The sequence below is a fragment of the Heptranchias perlo genome, chromosome 1, assembly GCF_035084215.1.
Source record: "Heptranchias perlo isolate sHepPer1 chromosome 1, sHepPer1.hap1, whole genome shotgun sequence".
NCBI classification, from domain to species: Eukaryota; Metazoa; Chordata; class Chondrichthyes; order Hexanchiformes; family Hexanchidae; genus Heptranchias; species Heptranchias perlo.
In genome coordinates, this window is record NC_090325.1 from 139,650,973 (window position 1) to 139,660,448 (window position 9,476).

Below are 9,476 nucleotides of genomic sequence, written 5' to 3' on the forward strand. Positions count from 1 at the left end.
TCTTTTCTTGCATCTGCCAAATGGCTTAAAGAAACAGAATAGCCTAAGCAGTGAGTGTCTGAATCTCCATGATTCCACCATCTTTCCAGACTCTCCGATCAGTCAGCTGTGGTCCACTGGCTCTAGACTTGATGCTGCCTTCTGACTTAAGAGAATCTCTGAATTCCATGGTTAAGTCACAGCAGTATTTTACCTGAGCATACCAGCAGATCATCACAACTGATGGCCTACATCCTAGGGTTTTAAAAGAGGTGGCTGCAGAGATAGTGGACGCATTGGTTTTGATCTTCCAGAATTCCCTAGATTCTAGAACAATCCCCGCAGATTGGAAGGTAGCAAATGTAACCCTGCTAGTCAAGAAAGGAGGGAGAGAGAAAACAGGGAATTATAGGCCAGTTAGCCTGACGACAGTAGTAGGGAAAATGCTAGAATCTGTTATTAAGGACATAGTAACAGGGCACTTAGAAAATCATTATATGATTAGGCAGAGTCAACACAGTTTTATGAAAGGGAAATCGTGTTTGACAAATCTATTAGAGTTTTTATTTTGAGGGTGTAACTAGCAGGGTAGATAAGGTGGAAACCAGTGGATGTAGTATATTTGGATTTTCGAAAGGCATTTGATAAGATGCCACACAAGAGGTTGTTACAAAAGATTAGGGTTTATGGGATTGGGGTGATATATTAGCATGGATTAAGGATTCATTGATGGACAGAAAGCAGAGAGTAGGAATAAACAGGTCATTTTCGGGTTGGCAGGTTGTAACTAGTGGGGTGCCACAAGGATCAGTGCTTGCCCCTCAGCTGTTTACAATATATATCAATGACTTAGACGAGGGGATCGAGTGTAATGTATCCAAGTTTGCTGGCCTCCTCCTGCTCCTATTATGTTCTGACTGAATGGCTGAAATTAAGTTGGAGCAGCAAATCACCACTGCTTCAATGTTCCAGCTGCCTTGAATTTGGAGGATTAGCTGCAAAAGGCAGCATGTCTGTAGATAGGAACACAGGAACAGGAGTAGGCCATTCAGCCCCTCGTGCCTGCTCTGCCATTTGATAAGATCATGGCTGATCTGTGATCTAACTCCATATACCTCCCTTTGGCCCATATCCCTCAATACCTTTGGTTGCCAAAAAGCTATCTATCTCCGATTTAAATTTAGCAATTGAGCTAGTGTCAATTGCCGTTTGCGAAAGAGAGATCCAAACTTCTACAACCCTTTGTGTGTAGAAATATTTTCTAATCTCACTCCTGAAAGGTCTGACTCTAATTTTTAGACTGTGCCCCTTACTCCTAAAATCCCCAACCAGCGGAAATAGTTTCTCTCTATCCACCCTATCTGTACCCCTTAATATCTTATAAACTTCGATCAGATCACCCCTTAACCTTCGAAATTCCAGAGAATACAACCCCAATTTGTGTAATCTCTCCTCGTAACTTAACCCTTGAAGTCCGGGTATCATTCTAGTAAACCTACGCTGCACTCCCTCCAAGGCAAATGTGTCCTTCCAAAGGTGCGGTGCCCAGAACTGCTCACAGTACTCCAGGTGCGGTCTAACCAGGGTTTTGTATAGCTGCAGCATAACTTCTGCCCCCTTGTACTCTAGTCCTCTCGATATAAAGGCCAGCATTCCATTTGCCTTATTGATTATTTTCTGCACCTGTTCATGACACTTCAATGATCTATGTACCTGAACCCCTAAGTCCCTTTGGACATCCACTGTTTTTAACTTTTTACCATTTAGAAAGTACCCTGTTCTATCCTTTTTTGATCCAAAGTGGATGACCTCACATTTGTCTACATTGAATTCTATTTGCCACAGTTTTGCCCATTCACCTAATCTATTAATATCGCTTTGTAATTTTATGTTTTCATCTACACTGCTTACAATGCCACCAATCTTTGTGTCATCGGCAAACTTAGATATGAGACTTTCTATGCCTTCATCTAAGTTGTTAATAAATATTGTGAATAATTGAGGCCCCGAGACAGATCCCTGCGGGACTCAACTAGTCACATCCTGCCAATGTGAGGACATTCCCATTATCCCTACTCTGTCGCCTTTCGCTCAGCCAACTTCCTAACCAAGTCCGTACTTTTCCCTCGATTCCATGGGCTTCTATCTTAGCTAACAGTCTCTTATGTGGGACCTTATCAAATGCCTTCTGGAAGTCCATATAAATAACATCCATTGACATTCCCCTGTCCACTACTTTAGTCACCTCTTCAAAAAATTCAATCAGGTTTGTCAGGCACGACCTACCTTTCACAAATCCATGCTGGCTCTCTCTGATTAACTGAAAATTCTCGAGGTGTTCAGTCACCCTATCCTTAATTATAGACTCCAGCATTTTCCCCACAACAGATGTTAGGCTAACTGGTCTATAATTCCCCGGTTTCCCTCTCTCCTTTCTTAAAAAGCGGAGTGATATGTGCAATTTTCCAATCTAGAGGGACAGTTCCTGAATCTAGAGAACTTTGAAAGATTATAGTTAGGGCATCCGCAATGTGCTCACCTACTTCCTCTAAAACCCTGGGATGGAAGCCATCTGGTCCTGGGGATTTGTCACTCTTTAGTGCTATTATTTTCTTCATTACTGTTGCTTTACTTATGTTAATTTTATCGAGTCCCTGTCCCCGATTCAATAAAGGTTTTCTTGGGATTTCCGGCATGCTATCCTCTTTTTCGACTGTAAATACTGACGCAAAGTAATTGTTCAACATGTCCGCCATTTCCCCATTGTCAATGACAATATCCCCACTTTCAGTTTTTAAGGGGCCAACACTGCTCCTGACCACCCTCTTTTTCCTAATATAACTATAAAAGTTCTTCGTATTGGTTTTGATATCCCTTGCGAGTTTCTTTTCATGCTCTCTTTTTGTAGCCCTTACTATCTGTTTTGTGACCCTTTGTTGATCTTTGTATCTTTCCCATTCACCAGGATCTGTGCCATTTTTGCAGAACAAAATACAAGCAAGTATGATCGGATCTGTCAATAGCTCTGCTGGTTTGAACAGGTGGTCAAAAGGAGAGAGGAAAATTGTATCGGGGAGCAGCCCAATAAAATTAAGTTTTGTTTGCAAACAGGCCATTCATTTAAGCAGCATTTTTCCTCCCCCCAAAATCAATATAAATATACAATTGAAATAGGTACATTGCTTGATTCTTACCTTTTGCCCCCAGATAACAGTATACACCACACTGCAGAACTGAATCAGAATACACCTTCCCCTGTTCACAAAAAAAAACTATTTTAGTAGATTGCACACTTAAGGGGAAAAATGATAGGTAAAGGATGTATCCTTTTTTTAAAAAAATTAAAGCGGTGTTTCGTGATGTCACTTGGTATGTTACTTTTAGACGTGTTTTTAGTGGTGTTCCTTCAGCAGTTCTAATTAGAGGATTCAGTGGGGGTGGTCAAGGACTCACTTAACCTATTGGAAGAGACTTCATGACCTGATGCATAACGATTTTATAGATAGAAGAGTAATCTACAAAAGTAGCTTGGCTCAGTGGTAGTAGTCTTACCTCTGAGTTAGAGGGTTGTGGATTCAAGTCCAATTCCTGGACTTGAGCGCACAATCCAGGCTTACACTTCAGTGCAGTACTGAGCAAGTGCGGCACTGTCAGAGGTGCCATCTTTTGGATGAGATGTTAAACCAATATCCTTTCTGCCTATCCACGCGAAGAAAAGTGGGGAAGTTCTCCCATTGTCCTAGCCAATATTTATCCCACAACCAATGCCACCAAAACAGATAGTCATTTATATCACTGCTGTTTGTGGGAACTTGCTGTGCACAAATTAGCTTTTGTGTTTGTCTACATAGCAGTGACTACAGTTCAAAAGTAATTCATTGGCTCTGAAGTGCTTTGGGACATCCTGAGGATGTGATACGGCAATATGCAAGTTCTTTCTTCCAAAAGTAAATATAAGAAATGCAATGCAGTATTAGTCCAAATGATACATCCAAGGTAAATAGACTTGGAAGTTCAAGCAACACTTGTCGAAAAGTGATGCAGGAAGATTAACATTGGATGCACAGGAAAATGACCACCAATAATGAGGGAGGGGCAGAGAGCAGGTGGGAGGAATGGCGGAGCAGGCTCGAGGGGCCGATTGGCCTACTCCTGCTCCTATTTCTTATGTTCTTATGTTCTAAACAAAACATGCACAGCTACAATGGCAAATTCAGCACTTCCATGATTCTAGCACTGAGCCTGAATCAAGTGGAGTCCAGGTTGGAGAATCAGAGTTACATTCTTGTATCCCCAGCTCTGATCTGGACTCTATTTGAGCATTCAATTCTGAGAGCATGGGAGTGCTGAATTTAAATGTGCATGTTTTGTTCTGTTCCCCTCCAACAACTGTTAAATTAGCAGCTTCTGATGTATTTGGTTCAATTTCCAAATGTCGTGAGTTTATCATGGCTGCCATCCAATGTTCTCAACTACTACAGTATAAACAATCAGAACTATTAAAACTTCTTAGCGTGCAATCAAACTGAAAACAGGAAAAGTGGTCTCTTGCCTGTGCTGCTAAATTTCTATCCAGGCAATTTTCTCCTTGTTTGGCAACATCCTATGCTCCACTGCTTTAGTCCTATAAAATCCTGCACTAGCATTTCTTCTAGATGTGCAAGTTTTGACAAATATACTCAGGTTTTCAAAGATACTTTTTAAAAAAAGACTTGTAGCTACTGTATTGCACTGATGCCTCTTGGACTACTACAGTTTTCCCCATAACATTTGTTTCTCATCACCAAAACATATTTTCTAACTTTATATAATGATTTTGTTCATTGAGATGAGGGATGTTGGCACTGGAGCGTAGTGCATATTCCAATTTAGGCATCCAGAGCCCTTATCAAGCTTCACTGGATACCTGAGCAGTTAGCTGCAGAGTAAAAGGTCCCTCTACTCTGCCCCAACAATGTGTCGCAATTCCAACCTCCGGAGAATACATCTTACTGCTCTTGTGTGACACTTTTCCATTTTCTAAATCAGCCAGCCTGTGGCATTTGAGTGAGTTTGCCAATTTAGTAGTTTTGGGCTATTGGCTCATGGCCAAAGAATTGGATTGAGGGTGCCCAAACTCCTTCATGTAGGAGCAGGAGTGTCTCAGATCATTTTTTATGCAAGTATACCACAACAATAAAGAATGTGCTGCTTTATTTTAATAGCATATTTTGAACAAAATGCAAAAAAGAAAACTATGAAAGATTAGCTGCTCTACTTTTCAGGATAAACTTCAAATGAAAAACTTTTGATAAAAATGTTTCAATACATGATAAAATCTGTAATATAGCATGAGACAAGTTGTCATTCTGATTAAATGAATATGTACCTGCACCTGGATTGAGCAGAGCTGCAAAGGGAGCTCAAATGTTAATCCTGCCCCTATTACTATTAGCAGATGCGTGCTTAAGGTTACAGGTGTTCTTCCAGCTTTAAACTGTAGTGATAAGATGTGCCAGCAACCTGGCATGAGTGTCACTGGACCAGTAAAATTCAGAATCTGAAAAATATTAAATACCTGATGAGTTGACAGCAACACATTTATATTACACACCACCGTCCTGTTTGTTTTGGTAACTTTTTTTTTGCCATAAAGCAAATTCTATGTGCTTATTTACAAAAAAAGTAAATTTTTTTTTAAAAAACAGATTTTCTTAAAAGTGGCCTGGAAATTGGTCCACGCAGCTACTGTTTCTCAGCCACTAGTCGGACTACTAAGGCGGGCAGGAAGTGTGCCTCCCACCATATTGGGTGAGAACAAAAAATGTGCATCCTTTATCCATGCCTGAAACAGACGTTAGGCCCTTTGCATATACAAATAAGGGGCCTAGCTCCTGTTTGATGCTCCCTCACCAAGATTGGTTTGCCCCGAGACAGTCGGCGTTGGCACCGACTGCACCTAGGGAAACCAGGCCTATGAATCGCCTGCTAGGCCCAACCAAGAATGTGGAGCCAGGAGAAGGATTGCTCCTCCCAGCGCATTAAATAGGAACTGATCGTCACAGTGCCCTCCCCCCACCCCTCGTCGCTGCTCCTGACCCAGAGTCCCCTCGTACCCCGAACCTGATCAGACCCACAGCCCCGACCCACTTACCCGAGGGCCCCTGCTTCACCGGCTGCATTGAAATGAGGCCCAAGATATAGGGAGCCTCAGGCCTCACTATTCAGGTGCAAAGAATATGCTCACGTAAAAATGGATGCACCTGAATCTCTGGACCCATTTCTCTCTCTCTCTCTCTCTCTAATCCCAGCAACATTCTAGAGCTGGTAGGCTGTAAATTCAATACATAGTCACATGAACAGAGCATCTGTTCAGTACCACTGTTTAGGGGAAGTTGGTCCGATTCTGAGGAATAATGCAACTACCTTCACATCAAATTAACTTTGGCATCTTCAACAGTTTATAAAGAAATCAGAAAATTAAAGCAACTTTACTGTCAACACGTGTGCTGCTTCTTCGGGTACATAAACATTGCTTATCAGGACTTTGAACTTGAAGTGATTTGTAAACCAGATGGTCCAGAATTCTGATACATGCCCTGGCTTGACTTGAAATGTGCTTGAAAAGTCATGTCCAAGATTTCTATATGAGGGAGAAAGACAACAAAAATTAGAATAGAGTTTTACAGCACAGGAGGAGGCCATTCGGCCCAGAGCTGTGCCGGCCCTCCAAGAGCTATCGAATTAGTTCCGTTCCCTAGCTTACAAATATTTATCCACTTCCCTTTTCAAAAGGGATTATGTATCCTGATTCTGACACTTTCTTGCAGGGCATCCCATGCACTAACAATCCTGTCTTAAAACCATTTTTCCTAACCTCTCCCTTTGTGCTTTTAGTGGCAATATTTAATTTATGCCCTTTTGTTACCAATTCAGTAATAGTTTTTATTTCCTATTTACCTTGTAGTACCCACTTCATAATACTGAACATCTCTATCAGATCTCCTTTTAACTTTCACTGTTTTAATGAAAACAGCTCTAGTTTCTCTAAACTTTGCTCATAATAAGCCCCTCACCCCTGGTATCATTTTAGTGAATCCCTTCTGCAACCTCTCCAGGGCCTTGGCATCTGGAGAAAGTAAAGACAAAACCTGGAAAACGAGAATCTGGCTAGGAATTTTAATATCTCTATATTCAACACCAGTGGGATTACAAAGGCCTATTTCACATGTGCAAAAATGGAAACAATCCCAATTTGCAAAATTTCATGACCCTGAACTGCCTGAAATTTCCAATATGGACAGCACCTGATCTGGAATTCCCTCACTAAACCTCTCCACCTCTCTCTCTTCCTTTATGACGCTCCTTGAAACCTACCTCTTTGGCCAAGCTTTTGGTCACTGTCCTAATATCTCCTCCTTTGGCTTGGTGTCAATTTTTGTCTGATTACGCTCCCGTGCCACGCCTTGGGTCATTTTACTATGTTAAAAGCGTTATATAAATTCAAGTTGTTGTTGTTATGCACACTCAACTACTGGCACAAAACACGCCCCAGGTCTCTAGTTAACATGAAATCAGGAATGTGTGTGTAATAACAGACAAACCTTATTTCACAAAACTTAAGGACTTATCGTCTGGTAGTCATCTGAAAAATGCACCCATATAGTTAACTTTTTAAGTGGCATTTATTTTAAAAAATAAATGCATTCTGTGGTGGCTGGACTTCCAACTTTGACTGGGCTAAACATCACAATTATGAATATTTGTCACTTTGCACTGGCTCCAGCATTCCTGTCGCTCCAAAGTAAATGACCAATGGGGAAGGGAAGGCGAGACAGCAAAGGTGAAGTGACAAAACATTTTTCGGTACTTAGCTTCAGAAAAGGAGGTGGAGGAAGTGAGCCAGATTAAAGGGCTTTACCTTGGAGTTCTCCTTTCAGGAAAATAAAAGGAGCTGAGAAGAGGTTATGAGCAGGAAATGTCATATCACACTGGGTTATAGTTATGGAAAGCAGGATTTCTAAGGTTGCAGAGGATACTAAAATTGGAGGCCGAGTGAGAAGTGAGTCACAGATGCAGAAGGATTTGGATTTTTTCAGAAAATATGACAAATGCAAGTTAATGTCGACTAATGGTTTTCAAACTTTTCTATGATGGGGGAGGGGGGGGGGGGGGAGGAGAGAGGGAGAGGGGCATCCTGTCAACATTCCTAAAATCCTATGGCTATAACAGGAATTCTCAGGGAATCATACAATTGGCCATCCCTCCAGCCCCGTTCACACTCTCTTTGCCCTAATTCCCCTTCCCCCCTCCCCAAAAAAAACCCTCTACTTCAATAAGATTACTAGTAGGTTAATCTTGCATCCTAAGGAATACTTCAGAATAAGACCCTGTGAACCTAAAGTAAATAATGTCGCTTTAATGAAGTTATATGATTTACAAAACTGAGACACAAGCTGTTGAACTAAAAATTGTATGCGTTAAGTTAGGTTTCAAATTCTAACCATGTAATACATCATAAAAATCAATAGACAAGAGAGATTTGAACACGTCAAGCCTGCTCAGTGAACTCACCCTTCTGTTAGCTGCAATGCAGGAGACACTTTCCGTGCTAAGCTGCCTTTTACTACATACTTCACCTCACCCGAGCAATTTTCCACATTGTCAGGCATAGCGGCTGCTGGAAAATAAAACGTGAGCGTTCTTCTAGAGTAACCAATGTTTTCATCCAACGTATATACAGAATCTGCAGCTTAGACTCAATAAAACATACCAAAAAGGTTTGAACCGACATACTATAAAATCTGTTGCGTTAAGCAGTACCTTAGAGAGTTTAGGACAATCTTCAAACCAGGAGTAAGAATTATGCTTTGCTGTTTTGATCTTATGACGTTTGTTTTTTTTTTTAAAAAGAGAGAAAAATAGCCATGATTTCCCCCCTCCCCCATTAACACTAGATGTTATAGGTTAATCATCAAATTCACAGTTAATGGCCATTTCAATTAATGCCTAAAATACCTACCTTTACAAATAAGAGAAGCAACCTTTGTCAAATTGTTCACTGATGTCTCCAGCGGTATTGGCTCAAATTCAACAGTAACTGTGTCAGCTCTCGACAGAAGATGAACATTCTGTAAGGAATTAAATCAATTATGTCAATTTAAAGGTTTGTACTTGACAGGTATCATCAGCGGGCAACCCAGAGATAATCTTCCGACTACATATGTGCTCCACTAAGACAGCCTACTTCCACCTCTAACATCACATGTCTCCGTCCCTGCCTCAGCCCATCTGCTGCTGAAACTCTCATCCATGCCTTTGTTACCTCTAGACTTGACTCTCCTGGCCCGTCTCCCATCTTCCACCCTCCATAAACTTGAGCTCATCCAAAACTCTGCTGCCCGTATATATCTCGCACGAAGTCCTGTTCACCCATCACCCCTGTGTTCGCTGACCTACATTGGCTCCCAGTCCAGGAACGCCTTGATTTAAAAATTCTCATCCTGGTTTTCAAATCC

The 9,476-nt window shown here is 41.3% G+C and overlaps 1 protein-coding gene across 4 annotated transcripts in view; it reads right to left on the reverse strand.

Annotated features, from left to right (window-relative positions):
* Window positions 1-9,476, reverse strand: part of tmem131l (transmembrane 131 like) — a 143,718-nt gene that overhangs the window by 37,397 nt on the left and 96,845 nt on the right. For 2 of the 4 annotated variants that reach the window (XM_067991821.1, XM_067991794.1), the window contains exons 11-15: window positions 8,981-9,089; window positions 8,533-8,638; window positions 6,454-6,601; window positions 5,348-5,518; window positions 3,174-3,234 (exon numbers count right to left, since the gene is read on the reverse strand). In XM_067991821.1, the coding sequence (XP_067847922.1) occupies window positions 3,174-3,234; window positions 5,348-5,518; window positions 6,454-6,601; window positions 8,533-8,638; window positions 8,981-9,089 (595 nt within the window). The remainder of the gene's footprint in view (window positions 1-3,173; window positions 3,235-5,347; window positions 5,519-6,453; window positions 6,602-8,532; window positions 8,639-8,980; window positions 9,090-9,476) is intronic. The other 2 variants (XM_067991802.1, XM_067991812.1) reach the window with 2 other exon arrangements.